At 40.6% G+C, this 19,374-nt stretch overlaps 1 protein-coding gene across 2 annotated transcripts in view; it reads right to left on the reverse strand.

Moving 5' to 3' along the window:
• Window positions 1-1,260: 1,260 nt before the first annotated feature.
• The window catches only part of galnt11 (UDP-N-acetyl-alpha-D-galactosamine:polypeptide N-acetylgalactosaminyltransferase 11 (GalNAc-T11)), a 162,787-nt gene continuing 144,673 nt past the window's right edge, over window positions 1,261-19,374 (reverse strand). For both annotated transcript variants that reach the window (XM_043690739.2, XM_043690740.2), the window contains 4 exons: window positions 18,394-18,618; window positions 5,294-5,398; window positions 3,709-3,846; window positions 1,261-1,991 (listed from right to left, as the gene is read on the reverse strand). In XM_043690739.2, the coding sequence (XP_043546674.1) occupies window positions 1,860-1,991; window positions 3,709-3,846; window positions 5,294-5,398; window positions 18,394-18,618 (600 nt within the window). In that variant the 3' untranslated portion in view covers window positions 1,261-1,859. The remainder of the gene's footprint in view (window positions 1,992-3,708; window positions 3,847-5,293; window positions 5,399-18,393; window positions 18,619-19,374) is intronic.

The following is a 19,374-nucleotide window of genomic DNA, read 5'->3' on the forward strand; positions in this document are numbered from 1 at the left end:
CGGTGTGGACTTGTTGGGCCGAAGGGCCTGTTTCCACACTGTAGGGAGTGAAATGAAATCATGAAATCCAGATGCATGTTAGGAAGGAGTAAACAATTTACTGGGATCAAGCTGAGGAGAGCAGATTGAATGAGCAGTAAGATTGGGAGCTTCAGAGTTCTGTTTTAAGTGGCTTAGGCGAGAGTTATTTCTGAAGGCTGACACATAAGGAATGGGAGTGGTAAGGAATACAAGGAAGCGAAACTGATAGCCTTGCCTGTGTTTGAGCCAATGGGAGTAGAGAATGTGGTGTCAGAATTTGAGGGATTGGCTGTGAAAAAGCTTAGAAGAGTTTACTTAAGATTAAGGGAGGAGAGCTGGGCATTGAACCTGAGGGGAAGAAGTTAAGAATCACACAACACCAGGTTATAGTCCAACAGGTTTAATTGGAAGCACACTAGCTTTCGGAGTGTGCTTCCAATTAAACCTGTTGGACTACAACCTGGTATTGTGTGATTTTTAACTTTATACACCCCAGTCCAACACTGCCATCTCCAAATCATGAGGGAAAGAAATAAAGGAACAATGAGATGGAAATTGAAATCATCAAGGTTGAGAGGTTGCCTAATGAAGAGGATAGGGAAGGAAAATGGTGAGGAAATCTCAGGAGTGGCAGACTTCCTGTGTGACTGGAATAGAAAATTCAAGCTTGGTAGCAAGTAACAGATTTCAAACGACAGGTTGAAGTGAAGAACAAGGCGAGGTACTGAAATACAATGCAAGTAGGGGCCAGGCTAAGATGAAGATCAATCCACTATAGCAGGGAAGCTTTGGTAAGATCCAAGCAGTTATTGCCTGTGAGTCAAGTTACCATCAAGGCCATGATAACAATGCAACTATTCACATCAAGGTCATGAGTGGCAAGGACCTTATTTGCTAATGAAGTGACATTCTGAAGGGAAATACGAAGAGGTATGGTGATTGTTGACCATCAGGAACAGTCTATATGCTGTCAGCAGTGGGAATGGTGAGAAGGAGCAAATAATTTTCTAATTCAAAAGAAATCTATTGTGCAGCTGTTCAAAATCAGTTCTGTAGTTCCCTTTCTTTAAAATGATCATCACACCAAAAACATTTAGCAGCTCAATAATGATGAAAATCAGAAAACCAGGACTTTCAAATACAATAAGGCTCTCCTTTTCTCTTCTGCATTGCAATTTTAAATAGATCTGAAGGATTTAAATAACTACTTTTAAAATTGGAATCAAAATGCTTATGATGAAAATTTTTGCTCACATATGTTATTAGACTATATACACAAATAGTTTTACATTTACACAGGTATCACCTTAGAACTTTCAACATATGTTTACAGGTAAAAGGTTTCATATGATCTTTTTAAAATGTGTTTCATGACAGACAACATTGACATAACCATGGTAGATGATTACAGCTTCAATAAACATGATTCACATTATCTACTGTAAATATTTCATAATTTTTTTTAAATTGGCAATACTTGACATGCATTGAGATGAATGCAACATTGTCAAGTGTAGAACAATCATTGGAAGGAACAAGTAAAATCATAAATAATAATAAAATATTGATTTTTATACAATTCTAAACTCCTTGTGATGTCAGAGAATCATAGAACAAATCTGAAGCTAAAATAGAAAAATATTTTATGATAAAATTACTATTGTAAATTATTATAATCAGCAAGTTGAGACACTGAGGTAAGGACCTGCCACCAGATTCCTGCTTTTCTGTTAAAGAGTGGAACTGTTAGCTTTCCCTGCTCCTGAGTAGCGTTTTCAGTGGAAGATATAATTCTCAAGTCAATCTTCATAAACATTTCCGAAGGTTCCCTCCAAATATCAACTCTCTATCTGCCACTGCTGTCCTGCAGAGCCATCACAAATTGCCATCATGATATATCCCTTGATGTCACCAGGATCTACCACTTGAAGACACTGTCCAGCTGACACTTGATATATGCGGTTATTTTTCTGTGGAAAAAAAAAATTAAAAGTCACTTTCCAAAATTAGTTTCACTAACAATAGCAGCATATTGTAAATAATAGAATGGTTTCATTATTAAACTATACAAAAACAGTGTTTGCTACATTATGGATGAATGAACAGAGTGTCCATCTTGAACTTGGAACCATCCAAAGATCACATGCAATGTGCAAAAATGCTTGATTAAAGCGTGTGCTGAGAAACTGTTTCACTGAGCTGAAGAACTAGGCGTCATAGCTATTTAAGATTTAAGACAAAAACAAATTTATTTCCTCAGATGGTTGTGAGTATTTGGAATTCTCTATTCAAGATGGTTCTGGTTGCTCAGTTGATGAGTATATTCAAGACTGGGCACTATAACCTTTTGGGTACTAACACAAACAAGGAATATGAAAAGAAGGTGGAAAAGTGGAGTTAAGGCATAAGGTCAGCTGTAAACAGAATGAATGGCAGATCAAGCTCTAAAGGGGACATAAGATTTAATCCTGCTCTTACTTATTTTTGAAACAATTCTTTGAAAGAATTGGGAATACCAGTTCCTGTGCTGTGTGGTCTAGACAGCAATTCTAAATTATTTTCTATTGCATAATAAATTAATGTAGGTTCACCAACTGGCTCCAGTGGAACCATGTATCTTCAGTTGAGTTGGAATTGGATATCCAACACTGCTGTCGATGTCAGAGGACTACTGCTTTATGTGGAAGAGAGTAGTGTGTTTTTCTCTATCAACTGGCCTGTTATTTGTAAGTGCAGCAAAGTTTAGCACCTACCAGATCACTCAAGACCCCAAGAACATACGGTTGCCTCTTGTATATCCAGTGTGGGGTGGTCAGGGAGACCTGATGCATAAACTAAATAATCTGATTTGCTATTAATACTGCAGTTATAACAGGTAAGCAACAACAGAGCAAGGAACTTATGGAAATTAGGAAGATTAATTTTAGAACCACAAAAGGAGAATCTTGTCAAATTTCCTGTTTCTCCCTCACTTGATTGGGATAGAAAATGAAATGGTACAGATGTGCAAGTAGGAGGTAATTTCTAATTGAAAGAATACAGGGTCAGAAAATGAGGTGGGGAGGGGGCAGCAGTTTTTGTTAATTGAGTGGTTGAACAATAAAGGCAATAATTCTAGCTGTTCTGATTTCACCTGGAGCTAACATTGAAAAACAGGGAAAAGAGTGCGAGGTGGGTCTCAACAATGAAATGAGGTCAGAGACTGCAAGAAATGAGAAAGGAAAAAACCACAGCAAAGTGATTCATGGCCAGAAAATCAAAACACAAAAGTTTGAACTGCAAAATTTCTGTCATATTTTCATACATCTTACAGCTCCCTGTCATTATAACTCTTAAGTGTCATCCAGAGATTCCTTAACAGCTAGTAGCGTAACAAACATTTAAAAACAATTTAGATGAGAGATCACTGGATCTGAAATGTTAACTCTGTTTCTTTCCATAGGTATTCAATGACCTGCTGAATTTTCCTAACATTTTAGTTTTTTGATTTCAGATTTCCAGCACAATATTGCTTTTGTTTAAAAAAATATGGTCAGATTGTTAGTTGTTAATGCCTGACCTGCTGTGCTTTTCCAGCGCGACACTTTTTGACAGCAGTCGTTAATGCATTAGGTGTGTCTTTGGCTGTGCATTCAAGACTATCACAATTGGCACAGTCTGTTCAGTTTCCAACCATCACAGTCTTACCCCTAAAGTCCACTGTTGGGATCCCCCAGACCCGTGACACTTCATGAGACGTGGAGGATCTGACGAACGAGTCTCTGTCACGTCCAAGCAGAGAAGATTGGCCAGAATCAGTTCATGTTCTTCATCATAAACCCAAATCTGTAAACATCATGGCAGTGATTGCAGGAAATAAAAGGTTAACATACAGAGTTGCTTTGAAATGTTGAGAGGAAAACAAACATTATGTCTGAATTATAACTAAACTCTTAAAATACTTTTGTCTTAATACACAGTATTTATACAGAAATATCCTTATGTTGTGCTGTAGGACAGCACTGGGGCTTTTTATTCAGGAATCTGTCTGGTAAACCCTGGTTACACTCCTACAATGGCAAATATATCGTAAGGTAATGAAGTGTACAGAATACTCCAGGCACAGTCTCACCTGCTATAGAATTCCAGCATGACTTCTTTACTCTTATATTTTAGATTTCTTGTAATAAAGGACAACATTCAATTTGCTTTCCTAAATGCTTGCTGTGTTTGCATCTTAGCTTTCAGTGACTCATGAACAAGGAAATCCAGTTCTGTTTGGACACCAGCATTTCTCAAAATTCTCACAATTTAAGAAATACTCAGTGTTTCTGCTTTTACTCCTAAATGTAAATTTATCCATACTATATTCTACCTGCCATATTCATATCCACTCACTTACTCTACCTCCTGCAAATTTTTTTTGCATCCTCCTTACAACTCTCATACCCATCATGTCGTCTGATATTAGTAAACTTGGAAATATTACATTTGATCCCAAATAAGTGCTGCCAGTAGCATTTATCAGTTGAGGGCATAGGTTTAGGGTGAGAGGGGAAAGATATAAAAGAGACCTAAGGGGCAACTTTTTCACGCAGAGGGTGGTACATGTATGGAATGAGCTGCCAGAGGATGTAGTGGAGGCTGATACAATCGCAACATTTAAGAGGCATTTGGATGGGTATATGAATAGAAAGGGTTTGGAGTGATATGGGCTGGGTGCTGGCAGGTGGGACTAGATTGGGTTGGGATATCTGGTCGGCATGGATGGGTTGGACCGAAGGGTCTGCTTCCATGCTGTACATCTCTGTGACTCTAAGCATTGCAAGTCACTCTTATGGAATCATACAATGATACAACATAGAAAAGGGCACTTAGCACTTCTGCCATAGATATTCTTCAGAAGATATCCTTCCTTTCTCTCATTTCTTCCACTTCAAGGGCAGTATATGTAACTTCTATCATAGCCCTTTAATTGGCTGCAGTGGTGCTTTGAAACATATGTTATTTGTGCAGGCTGGCATTCATTCACTGATTATGTGCCATGACATATATACCTATTCCTGTTAGTCATCCACAGACTGTACTCTTTGAAACTAAGCCAGTTAAACTTATTTGTTAATTGGAAATGTCAATTATTTTCCCTTGAAAATCACTGTCATTTCTCAATCTCCAAAAATTATATTTCATTTGCTGAAATAAAGTTGTAGATTTGTTGAGGAAACTTACCCCTGACTCCAGAATGAAAATCCAGGAATTTGGTGTGAAACAAAAACTTCTCGAAGCTGCTCACCTGATCTGGATCTGTTAAGTCACATTCCTTGAGCACCACTATTCCTGCTTTCTGGCTGGGATGGTTCTGGGCACTGATACACTTGGCTGTCTGCAGGTGTCGTATCTGCAGAGATGGAGAGCAAGGTCAGTTACAACATAAAATGATTTTTCAACATGACTATCTTATTACTCAGATCTTGCTCAATGCTTTAACATTCATAGAATTATACAGACTTTTCAGTTCTAAAACAAACCACTTGACCATCCACCTACGCTAGAGCTTATCCTCCACACGTGCCTCTGCCCACCTTATTTCATATAATCTTCTCAGCATATTCTTCTCCATGCCCCTAACTAGATATCAGTTAAGTACAATTATGTTCTTCTTCTTTCACAGGTAGCCCCCAGGATTTAGGGGTGAATTGCTTCTACTCTGGTTTGATAGGTTCAGAAATGGCTTCCAAGTCCAATGAATGATCTGCAGACTCTGCAACATGTAGGTGGGCATGTGCTCATGTGTGCTTGGCACAGGAGCGTTCTCTCAAGGTGTTTGGTGCCTAGCTCAAAGTACTTTCACTGTATAGTCACAAGCCAGGATCTTCCACAAATCTATTTGATCTATTCAGGGATGCTTTGATAACATCCCTAAGGCATTTGTTATCCTCCTGAGTCTCCTGCTGTGACCGAATTCAGAGCGGAGCAATTGCTTCCTTTGGTGTCCAGCTTAACCACAATACAACATGACATTCCCCAAAGCTCCTTCGGCAGCACCGACCAAACTTCATACACTACCATCCAGAAAGACAAAGTCAGCAGATATAGGGAACATCAGCACTTGCAAGTTCCTCTCCAAGCTACTTACCATTCTGACCCTACTGGATCAAAAACCCAGAACTCCCTCCGTAACAACATTTTTGAATACCTACACAAAATGAACTGCAGCAGTTCAACAAGAGAGCTCACCAGCACCTCTTCAAGGGCAATTAGAGATGGGCAATGAATACTAATGCAGCCAGCAAAGCCAACATACAAAAAAACGTTCTCCTCAGCAAGGTGACTTTGACTGATTGGCACATCAACACTGCACATGTAGGCTTGGGGGAGAATGGTTGCTGTTGGACAATTTCTCTTCCAACTGAATGTGGAGTATCTTGTGAATGCAATGCTAGTGGTACTTCTCCAGTGCCTGCTGTAGGTAATCCAAGTCTTTAAAGCATTTAGGAGCACAGGGATCACTGCTGCCCAGTAAAATCATGACTTTAGTCCTGAGTTTGAGATCCTGGGTCTCAAATACTCTCGAGGTAAAATCAATGACTGCAGATGCTGGAAACCAGATTCTGGAATAGTGGTGCTGGAAGAGCACAGCAGTTCAGGCAGCATCCAATGAGCTTCGAAATCGACGTTTCGGGCAAAAATCCTTCATCACTCTCGACAATGCATGGAGGTGATGAAGAAGTTACTGCTGAGTGTGAACATAAGTATTATCTGCATTCTGAACTCCCTAACTGAGGTCAAAGAGGTCTTGGATTGAACAGAGAATTTTTGACAATTTCCCTCTGGTCTGTACATTACTTCCATTCCATAGAGTAATTTTCTACAGTATTTCCACTAGGGTAATTGAGAAAAGGGTTGTTATAATGACACAACCTTGTTTGACCCCAATTTGCACAGTTTGTGGTCATGCCATTACTGGAGATCACAACATATATGTCATTGTGAAATACAGATAGGACAATAACAAATTTGAGTCCAGACAAATTTTAGGAAATTATTATGCTCAACAATCTCTACAAATGATGGCAAGTTCCACACCATAACCATATTCTGGACAAAGAGGACTCTCTCGGGTTCCTTATTGGACTCATTAGTCGCTATCTTATAATTACAACCCCAGCCTGTTCAGCCTCTCCCTATAGCTCAAATCCTCCAACTCTGGCAACATCCTTGTAAATCTTTTCTGAACTCTTTCAAGTTTCACAAAATCTTTCCGATAGGAAGGAGACCAGAAATGCATGCTTGATCACAAGTGGAAACACAGAGTCATAGAGATGTACAGCATGGGAAACAGACCCTTCAGTCCAACCTGTCCATGCCGACCAGATTACCCAACCCAATCTAGTCCCACCTGCCAGCACCCGGCCCATATCCCTCCAAACCCTTCCTACTCATATACCCATCCAAATGCCTCTTAAATGTTGCAATTGTACCAGCCTCCACCACTTCCTCTAGTAGCTCATTTCATACACGTACCACCCTCTGTGTGAAAAAGTTGCCCCTTAGATCTCTTTTATATCTTTCCCCTCTCACCCTAAACCTATGCCCTCTAGTTCTGGACTCCCCGACCCCAAGGAAAAGACTTTGTCTATTTACCCTATCCATGCCCTTCATAATTTTGTAAACCTCTATGAGGTCACCTCTCAGCCTCCGATGCTCCAGGGAAAACAACCCCAGCCTGTTCAGCCTCTCCCTATAGCTCAAATCCTCCAACTCTGGCAACATCCTTGTAAATCTTTTCTGAACTCTTTCAAGTTTCACAAAATCTTTCCGATAGGAAGGAGACCAGAAATGCATGCAATATTCCAACAGTGGCCTAACCAATATCCTGTACAGATGCAACATGACCTCCCAACTCCTGTACTCAATACTCTGACCAATAAAAGAAAGCATACCAAACACCTTCTTCACTATCCTATCTACCTGCAACTCCACTTTCAAGGAGCTATGAACCTGCACTCCAAGTACGTTGTCAAAATCTTCCAGCTTTCTCCTTATATCAAGAATCAATATAACACATTTGACACATTGTGTCGGTGTTGACACTGAATGAACATTTCACTTCATTGTGTCAATACTGACAAAATGAGTCAAATGCGTTAAAGTAGTTCTTTATATTGTAAGGAGAATGCTGAAAGATTTTGACGAGATACAGAGACATGTTTTCACTTGTGATCAAGCCTAAAACCTGTGGATGTTTTTAGACCACAACCTATAAGAGCAAACTGAGCCATTTGACCCTGAGTCTAATCCACCATTAAATCACTTAATGCCATTCCCCTTCCTTCTCCCTACAACACTGCACATTTTTCATTTTCAATACTTAACTGCATTTTGAATGCTTTGATCGAATCTACCTCCACTGCGCATTCCAGACCCTAACCACACTTCCTGCATGGAAAGCTTTTTCTGATCATATCAAATCACTGAAGAATGAACAAAACCAGTCGCAGAGCAAAAATCAGGACAGGACATAGTAACTCATCCCTTTTAGTCAGTGTTTAATATCCTCTCTTGAATTCATAAACTTTAAACTTCAGCAGTAATTTCATGTGTAATACCTTGTCAATGGCTTTGAAACAATCTATGTACACTGCATCCATTGTAATATCATACCTACGACCTCCTTAAACTCCATCAGTTTGTCAGACAGAATCATCCCTCCTGAAATTTGATTTACTGCTTTTAATTACTGCAATGTAGTCCATGTGAGCTCAGTTAAAATTGGGGTGTTATTAATGTCATCTATTAAAGATTCGCATTTTTCTTGTCACAGATTTAAATCAACCATGGAGTTATAGGAAATTATAATGCAGAAAGAGATCATTTGGCCCATCAGGCCTATGCTGGCTGTCTGCAGAGAAATCCAGTCAATCCCATTCCCCTGCTGTATGTGCATAATTCTGCAAATTTATTTCCCCTAACAGCCCACCCAATTTCCTTTGTTTCCACCACTCTTCCAGACAGCAAGATCCAATTAGTTCATAAAAAGTATTCCAACACATTACTTGTATTACTTGCTTAAAACCTTAAATTTGCATCCTCTAGTCTTTGTACGATCAGCTGTTCAGATCATCTTTTTGTTGTCAGTGGATATTCTGCTGTATTTTGTGACTGGATCCAGGGCTTATGAAGATAATGCAGAGAGTCTTGTAAACATGGTCGGAAAATTTGGCAGAATATTACAAGCTAGATCAGCAATACAATGTGAAGGCAGGAAATGTGAAAACCCTAATAAATTCGGATTCAATTTCAATGCCTTCAGTAGGTGCAAGACCAAGGCAGCAAGCTTGTTGGTGAATTTGTTTCTTGTGACATATCAATCCTCTTGGTATGCAGTTGTACAGTCTGGTGTCACGTTTGCAGCTTTAGATCAGATGGGTTCAGATCACCACCTAGTGTAGGGCTACCACAGCTTCAGTACGTCTTGGCTCTATTGTCATTCTTCAAATCATTTCAAACGCTGTTTCCCCAGATGTTTTTCTCATCATTATCTCCTTTTGGTGCTTGGAAAATTTACAAGACCCAACTTGTAGGAGGGTAGAAGGTGGAAACCTGTAGGGGTAGGTGAAAGATTGAAAGACTTGAGGTAGTGGAGGGTGGTTGGGGGAAGTGGTTGAGAGACATGTCAGTGCAGAATTTAACTAAAAAAGGTAGCTACTTTCCCACTGGGATTTTCTGGATAGGATTCAGGCTTTAAAAATAAGCAAGGTACGCTACTTCCATTATGAATGGAATTGAGAGATTCTAAGGGACCACATAGTTGCCAGGACTGGACCAGAGCTCCACAACAGCAATGCTGCCTCACAGCTCACAACTCCACATTTTGGGATTTGGGGATCATGACCTGCTGTTTAGGAGACTTGGCTTACCTTGTCACTAACTGCACATGACCCCAAATGTTCAGGCCTCACTCCAACAGTGCTGCAACTGTTTTAATTGCAAATACATTTACTTGTTCCATATCTTCTTGTGAGTGACACCCTAGCTGGATTTTGACCAGCCATACAGCAACTATGAATGCTGCAAATGTAACATGAATAGGAAAGTTCAGAGGGATAATGGGCCAAACAGAGGAAAATGGGACTAGTTCAGGTAGGAAACATGGTCAGCATGAAATAATTAGGCCGAAGGGTCTGTTTACATGTTACATGACTAGTCTGGATCATTTCCTAGCAAGACTGGGAACAAACAGCAAGTAGAACGTTTTTGGTTAGATTCCAATGATTTGAAAGAGAATTGCTAATATTGACTTTGTTGAAGTTTATCAAATCCAATGCAAGGCTAACACACTTAGTTGCAAATGAGAAAATAATCCTAAAAAAAGATAGAAAGTCAATAATTTTTCTAATCTACACCAGAAATTTATAAATTTAAACAGCTGTAATTAATTGGGCTGGGGCATTGAGACTTCTTTATCAGAGAGAGCAGTCAGCCTCAAATAGGACAGTCCAGGTTAATAGTTAAGCATCACAACACTTCAAATCAGCAAACAGTGCTACAGGAGATCTGAAAAGTTCATTTAAAATGACTCAGCTTTTCTTTTAAAAAGAATTGAATCTATATAATTTAAATGCCTTTTCTCAAACAGCAAATAAAGCAATTTCGCTCAAAGGTCATGAGTAATACATTGGGTGTGAAATCTGTTTAAATGCAATATATACAAACTTTAAAAAACAATTTCTCCTTTCTATCTTGCCGACTCTCCTCTTCATAATAGTACCTTTGATAAAGATACACAGTTGAAAACATGAAGTTTGCAGTATCTGAGCAGGTGGATAACAGAAACACTAGTAAAATGCTGCAGCTAGTGCTAAAAGATTTACATACGTTTGAGTGCTGGATAGGATTAAGGAGCAGTGAAAAGTTACTCAGGGAATACAGCAAGAGCAAATATTTTAATTCAGCTAAAGGTTACTTACTTCTCTGCAAAACAGTGTAGCATTTTTATGTCTCAAGGGTTCTAAATTAATTGGAATCTCATTACAGCAAATTAACTGTTCTTCAGTTACATTGATTCATGGAAAGATAGGTTTGTGGGGAAAAGAATATTTGCAAGTACAATATAGAACATATTACAGTACAGGAACAGGCCCTTCAACCCACCATATCTGTGCCAATCATGATGCTATTCTGAACTTGCACATGGTCTGCATCCCTCTATTCCCTGCCTTTTCATGTGTCTGTCCAAATGCCTCTTGAACTTTGCTAATGTATCTGCTTCCAACATCTCCCTAGCAGCACTTTCCAGGCATCTACCACCCTTTGTGTAAAAAAACTTGCCTCACACATCTTCTTTAAACACCCCCTTCTCACCTTAAACCTAATACCCCCAGTGTTGACATTTTCACACTGGCAAAAAGGCTGCAACTATCCACTCTATTCATGCCTCTCATAATTTTATATATGTCCATCAGGTCACCCTCCGCCTCCGACACTCTAGCGAAAACAATCCAAGATTGTTCAACTTCTCCTTGTAGCTAACACACTCTAGTCCAAGCGACATCTTGGTAAACCTCTTTTGCACTATCTCCAAAGCCTTCCTATAGCGTGGCAACCTGAACTGCACATAATACTCCAAATGTGGCCTAACTTAAGTCTTGTACAGCTGCAAATTGACTTGCCAACCTTTATATTCAATGCCCAGATGAATGAAGATGAGCATGTTTTATGGCTTCTTTACCACATTATCCACTTGTGTTGCCACTTTCATGGAGTACCCCAAGATCCGTCTGGATATCAACACTCCTGCTATTTACTGTATACTTCCCTCTTCCATTTAACTGCCCAAAATGCATCACCTTAAACTCAAAACTATCTTCCATTTAACGCGCACCTTCCCAACTTACTTATATCCTGCTGCACCTTTTAATAAGCTTCCTCACTACCCAACCTTCATGTTGTCTGCATATTACTAATCAGATCACTTACATTTTCATCGAAAGCAGTCCATGTCTAAATGCAACAACTCAGCATAACCTTAGCTTGGGCTGACAAGTAACAAGCAAGATGCGTGCCACATAAGTGACATGAAATGACCATCTCCAACAAGACAGAATATAACTATTGTCTTAGCAAGCTTTGAGAAGATTTGTAGCTCAGGTTGAGGTTCTGGATGTAGGTTTGCTCGCTGAGCTGGAAGGTTCATTTCCAGATGTTTCGTTACCCTACTAGGTAACATCGTCAATGGGCCTCAGGCAAAGTACTGCTAATAAGTCCTGCTTTCTATTTCTATGTTTGGGTTTCTTTGGGTTGGTGATGTCATTTCCTGTGATGTCATTTCCTGTGGTGAAGTCACTTCCTGATCTTTTTCTCAGGGGGGGGATGATGGGATCTAACTCGATGTGTTTGTTGATGGAGTTCCGGATCGGAAGGCCATGCTTCTAGGAATTCTCGTGTGTGTCTTTGTTTGGCTTATCCTAGGATGTCATTTACAAAATACCATGCAAGGACTATAAAAAACACTACATTGGACAAACAGGCAGAAAACTAGCCACCAGGATACATGAACACCAACTAGCCACAAAAAGACATGACCCTCTCTCACTAGTATCCTTACATACGGATGAGGAAGGACACCACTTCGACAGGGACAACACATCCATCCTAGGACAAGCCAAACAAAGACATGGATGAGAATTCCTAGAAGCATGGCATTCCAACTGGAACTCTATCAACAAACATATTAAGTTACACCCCATCTACCACCCCTTGAGAAAAAGAACAGGAAGTGACTTCACCACAGGAAATGACATCACCGACCCAAAGAAACCCAAACATATAAATAGAAAGCAGGACTTATCAGCAGTGCTTAGCCTGAGGCCCACTGAAGATGTTACCTAGTAGGGTGACGAAACATCTGGAAATGAACCATCCAGCTCAGCAAGCAAACCAACATCCATAACTATTGTCCTTGACATTCAACGGTATTACTATCACTGAATACACTACTGTCAAAATCCTTGAAATTACCATTGGCCAAAAACTGACTGGACTAGCTATAGAAACATTGTGGCTACAAGAGCAGGTCAGAGGCTAGGAGTCCTGAAGCAAGTAACTCACCATCTGATTTCCCAGACCAGTCCATGATCTTCAAGGCACAAGTCAGGAGTGTGGTGGCATATTCCACACTTGTCTCAATGAGTGCAGTTCCAACAACTCAAGAGGTTTGACACCATCCAAGACAAAACAGTCCACTTTTTTAATGTATTCACTTGTGGGACATTGACATCACTGGCTGGCCAGTATTTATTGCCTGTTCTTAGGTGTCCATGAGAAGGTGGTGAGCTGCCTTCTTAAACATCTGTAGTCCACATTCTGAGGGTTGATACACATGCCTTAAGGATTTTGACCCAGCAACATTGAAAATATGGTGATATATTTCCAAGTCAGGATGGTGAATAATTTTGTCCCATGTATCTATTTTCCATGTCCTTCTAAATGGAAGTGACTATGGCTTTGGAAGATGCTGTTTAAGGATCTTTGGTGAATTTCTGTCATGCATTTTGTCGATAGTACACACTGCTGCTGCTAAGCATCAATAATGGAGAGAGTTTTTCTTTTAATTCATTTATTAGGGTAGCATTGACCAGGCTAGCATTTATTGCCCATCCCTAATTGCCCAAAAGGCAGTTACGAGTCAACCACATTGCTGCGGGTCTGAAGTCACATGTTGGCCAGACCAGGTAAGGATGGTAATTTCCCTGTCTAAAGGATGTTAGTAAACCAGATGGGTTTTTCCCAACAATTGACAATAGATTCATGGTCATTATTAGACTCCTAATTCCAGATGTTTATTAAATTCAAATTCCCCCATCTGCCATGGCAGGACGAGAAGCTGGGTCCCCTGGATATGACCTGGGTCTCTGGAATAACAGCTGAAAATGTGTTGCTGGAAAAGCGCAGCAGGTCAGGCAGCATCCAGGGATCAGGAGAATCAACGTTTCGGGCGTAAGCCCTTCTTCATAAGCCCTTATGCCCGAAACGTCGATTCTCCTGTTCCCTGGATGCTGCCTGACCTGTTGCGCTTTTCCAGCAACACATTTTCAGCTCTGATCTCCAGCATCTGCAGACCTCACTTTCTTCTCTGGAATAACAGTCCAGTGATAATCACATTTGGCCACCACCTGAGTGAGTACTTGTGGATGTGGTGCCAATCAAATGGGCTGCTTTGTCCTAGATGATGTCAAGCTTCTGAGCATTGTCAGAGCTGCACCCATCCAGGCAAGTGGGGAGTATTCCATCACACTGCTTTGGGGAGTCAGGACGTGAGTTACTTGCCACAGTATTCCTAGCTTCTGACCTGCTCTTGCAGCCATATGGTCAGTCTAGTTGAGTTTCTGGTCAATGGTAACCCCTGGGATTTTGATAGAGGGATTTAATTATAGTAATAGCAACGGCCAGTGATTAGATTGTCTCTTATTAGAAATGATCATCATCTGGTATTTGTATGAAAAGTTACCAGAATGTTGCTGGGGTTGGAGGATTTAAGTTATTAGGAGATGCTGCTGGGACTTTTTACATTGAAGCATAGAAGGTTGAGGGGTGACCTTATAGAGGTTTATAAAATCATGAGGGGCTTAGATAAGGTGAATAGTAAAGGTCTTTTACCTAAGAACAAAGAAAATTTATAGCCCCAGGACCAGGCCCTTCGGCCCTCCAAGCCTGAGCCGATCCAAAGCCACTGTCTAAACCTGTTGCCCAATTCCTAAGCATCTGTATCCCTCTGCTCCCCACCTACTCATGCATCTGTCCAGATGCAACTTAAATGAATCAACCATACCTGCCTCTACTATCCCTGCTGGCAACGCGTTCCAGGCACCTACCACCCTTTGTGTAAAGTACTTGCTGCATGTATCTCCTTAAGTTTTTCACCTCTCATCTTGAAAGCGTGACCTCTCGTTATTGAATCCTTCACCCTGGGAAAAATCTACCTTGTCTATACCCTTCATGATTTTGTAAACCTCAATCAAGTCCCCCCCATCTCCTTTTTTCTAATGAAAACAAACCTAAACTACTCAACCTTTCTTCATAGTTAGCACCTTCCATACCAGGCAACATCCTCGTAAACCTTCTCTGCACCCTCTCCGAAGCATTCACATCATTTCGATAATGTGGCGACTGGAACTGTACACAGTATTCTAAATGCAGCTGAACCAATGTCGTGTACAATTTTTACATGACCTGCCAACTCTTATGCTCAATACCCTGTCGGATGAAGGCAAGCATACCATATGCCTTCTTGACCACTCTATCCACCTGTGTAGCAACCTTCAGGGTACAATGGATCTGAACTGTCAGATCTCTCTGTTCATCAACTTTTCCCAAGGCTCTTCTGTTTACTGTATAATTCGCTCTAGGATTAGACTTGCCAAAATGCAAACACCTCACATTTGCCTGGATTGAACTCCATCTGCCACTTCTCTGCCCAACTCTCCAGTCTATCTATACTCTCCTGTATTCCGTAAGCATGACTACAAGAGAGAGCTCTCCCAGATTTGGCACTGGCCACAGATGTTAATAAGGAGGACTTTCGAGGGTTGTCAAGGTTGTTTCTGCCATTGTCTTTTCTGGTGTCTAGATTGACGCCATGTGGTCAATCTGGTTTCATTTTTGGTACCATAGCGATTGATACAAGCGTTGAGACTTCGTAGCAGTTGATACAAGAATTAGATGGCAGTCTGAGAGTCAACCAAATTGCCATGTGTCTGGAGTCACATGTAGGCCAGACCAGCTGAGAATGACAAATTTCCTTCCCTGAAGAGCATTAGTAAAATAGGTTTTTCTGACAATTGGCAATGGTTTCATCATCATCAGTAGATTCTTAATTCCAGATATTTAAAAAAATTTGAATTCAAATTCCACCATCTGCAATGGCAAGATTCGAACTCGCATCCCTAGAACATCAGCTGAGTTTCTGCATTAATAGACTAGAAATAATATTACATTGCAATCGCCTCCCCTCACTTGATCGGAACATCTACAAACATTCACTCCCTCTACCACCAACACTATTATCGAGATACACTGCAAAGATTCATTAAGGGTCCTTAGAAAGCACTTTCCAAACATATGACCATTACCATCTAGAAGAAGGAATGTCACTAATAGTATATTCACCCTGCAAGAGATTCACCACCCTTTCTTGGAAATATATACCACCAGAAATTTAATTTGGCCAGTCATATAAATTCTGTGGCTTCAAGAGCAGATCAGAGGCTGGGAAGTTTGTGACTGCTAACTGACCTCCTGAATTGGCAGAAACTGTCCACCATCTATAAAGCACAAATCAGGAATGTGATGGAATGCTCCCTTGCCAGGTTCAGCCCCACCAAACACTCCAGAAGTACCACAGTATTCAGAACAATGCAGCCTGTTTGATTCACGACCCATCACCTAGCACAAACATTCATTCCACCACTGCTAAGACACACTGGCAACAGTGTGTACCATCTACAAATGCACAGCACCAAGGCTCTGTGGACAGCACCTTCCAAACCCATGACATCTCCCATCTAGAAAGACAAGGGCAGCAAACGTATGGAAACACCACCACCTGCAATTTTTTAAAAAAGTACAGCAAGTTTGACATCCTGGCTGCTTGGGACAAAAAAAATCTGCTGCACAATTTGGTTATAATGTTTCCTGGAACCCTATGTTCAGTGACTGAACTGAGCATGAGTTGAATTCATGATCCAGTTAGAGTCCTTCTGAAGCTGACCACTGGGAGTCCTCAGCTAATTATTCTGATGTCTGGAAATATAAAGGCGTTTTCTTGCTAAGCAACCCAAAATGAATATCCCCTTACCTGAATTATGAACCTTTGCAGTGTTCTATTCAATTCTGCTCTGCAACAAAGATTACACTTGGACAGTACAACGAAGAAAAAGGACATTGATGACTTAGAGAATGCTGAAAAAGCAGGAAGATATAAGAAATAACATCAGATGTAACAACAGAAGGGTGGACAAGGAAAGCCTTTTTCCAAGTATGGGGACGGCAAACACGAGGGGACACAACTTTAAAGTGAGGGGAGATAGGTATAAGACAGATGTCAGAGGTAGTTTCTTTACTCAGAGAGTAGTAAGGGTATGGAATGCTTTGCCTGCAACGGTAGTAGATTCGCCAAGTTTAAGTACATTTAAGTCGTCATTGGACAGGCATATAGACGTACATGGAATAGTGTAGGTGCGATGGGCTTCAGGTTAGTATGACAGGGCGGCACAACATCGAGGGCCGAAGGGCCTGTACTGCGCTGTAATGTTCTATGTTCTATTAACACAGTCCTTTCAGCTTACTCTGCCATTCATTAAGGTCATGCTGATCATGCACTTCAACTCCACTTTCCTGCCTGATCTGCATAATAAATAGGCTCCAATATTTGTATACAGCAGGCCCACTGCAGCTGTAATTCACTGAAGAACTTATCACCTTATTAAGCCATATACTGCTGCAGTAACAGTCATGTCCAACATCTCTTCCAGTTGTCTACCCTCTAATAAACAGCATGGTGGTGTTCAAGTCACCTAATGTCAAGAGTCACCAGCTGTTGCAGTAACTTTCTGCACACAAAAACTGCAGAATAGATTATTACTTTTACTGCAATATACAAATGGCTAACATTAATTACCATCTTGCAGTGAGTCCCTAATGATCTTTTATATCCTCTAGAGTTTCTATCAGGTGATAGCCCAGACTCTACAGCAGAGCAGACAGACAGCTTATATTGTATCATTAAACCTTGAGATGTTGATAGTTGTATGTTCTTAGGAGGTTGGTCCTTAGAGGTTCAAGCTTCAACTCAACATTTGGAAGGGCAGTCTAGTCCTGCCTTTCTGGCACTGAGTAGGCAAAGGATTTTGCAAGGGTGTTTACGTACTGTTGGTCAAAGAATTGGTAAAAGATGCTTGATTCCTATTGATTAATGTCCCTAGTGTGCAACACTTGTACTGATCAGCAGGAAAACAGAGTGTAAGAAAGTCTGATTTAGGGTGGTTCACAGGTCTAAAACTCTCACCTTCAGACATATTAAAAAGGAAACTTATCTAACTTGCATGCTTTCTCCAGGTCCCAAATGTTTAAAGTTGTTCTTTGTTTGGGTTTGGATCATTCCCCTAAATTCACAGGGAATTTCAGACAGTTGCAAATGGAAAAAAAACCCTAAATTTGGCATAAATATCAGGTTGTGAAGTTTGAGGAAATTAAAGTCAGGAATTTATAATAAAGTTATTTATAGTAGACAGTAATGCACACTAAATTGATAACTTTCTCAAAAATGGCTCTAGGAAGCTTTCACTTCAGTTTTCTAAAAAATATCAGCTAATTTGTCGTAACATTGAACCTTACCCTTCCACGTTGGAGAACCTTTGGCCGTCTCACAGCTTTGTTAATTAACAATGGTTGTTGCACCCTGGTTTTTCCATCTGGTCCAATAATTTGCATCTCAGGGTACACATTGTCCAGATACCATTTAAATGATTTACAATTGAGCCTTTTTCTCAACTCAACTCGTTCACTGATATCACCATAATTTTGGATTCTCAGCTCAGGTCTCAGGGCAAAATGTTGTTCCTGGAATTTAAAAAATATCCTACAATTAATATTTAAGATAAATATCTATTTCAAGTCTCAGAAAAGTGAAATTCATGTATGAGATGTATTAATTAGCTCCACAGAAAATAAAGGCAATTTGCTATGGAACCAACAATAAGTAATAACCATAAGGTCTAGATTCCAGGGTAGGAAATAGGGTTATCATGGTTGTTTATAACAGCACATATATTACACATACAAATGAGGAGCAGGTCATTCAAGCCTGCTCCACATTCCCAACCACCCCAGAACTTTCACCCTCCTTGCTCAACAAGAATCTAAAAGAGTTGAAAACTGGGGTGCTGGAAAAGCACAGCAGGTCAAGCAGCATCCGAGGAGCAGAAGAGTCAACGTTTTGGGCATAAGCCCTTCATCTGGAATGTGGTGGAGGTGGGGGGTACTGAGAGATAAATAGGAGGGTGGGGTGGGGCTGGTGGGGAAGATAGCTGGGAAGGCGATAGGTAGATGCATGGGGTAGAGTGATGGTGATAAATCAGTGGGGAGGGTGGAGCAGATAGGTGGGAAGGAAGACTGACAGGTAGGACAGTTCAAGAGGGTAGTGCTGAGTTGGAGGGTTGGATCTGGGATGAGGTGGGGGGATGGGGGATAAGGTGGGGGAGCATGGGTGATGAGGAAACTGGCAAAGTCAACGTTCATGCCATGTGATTGGAAGGTCCCAATTTCAGAAGATGAGGCGTTCTTCCTCCAGGCGTCGGGTTGCTTGGATTTGGCAGT

Source organism: Chiloscyllium plagiosum, unplaced genomic scaffold (genome assembly GCF_037043375.1).
Source record: "Chiloscyllium plagiosum isolate Xiang-an unplaced genomic scaffold, Cpla_swu_hap1 HiC_scaffold_5, whole genome shotgun sequence".
Lineage (NCBI taxonomy): Eukaryota > Metazoa > Chordata > Chondrichthyes > Orectolobiformes > Hemiscylliidae > Chiloscyllium > Chiloscyllium plagiosum.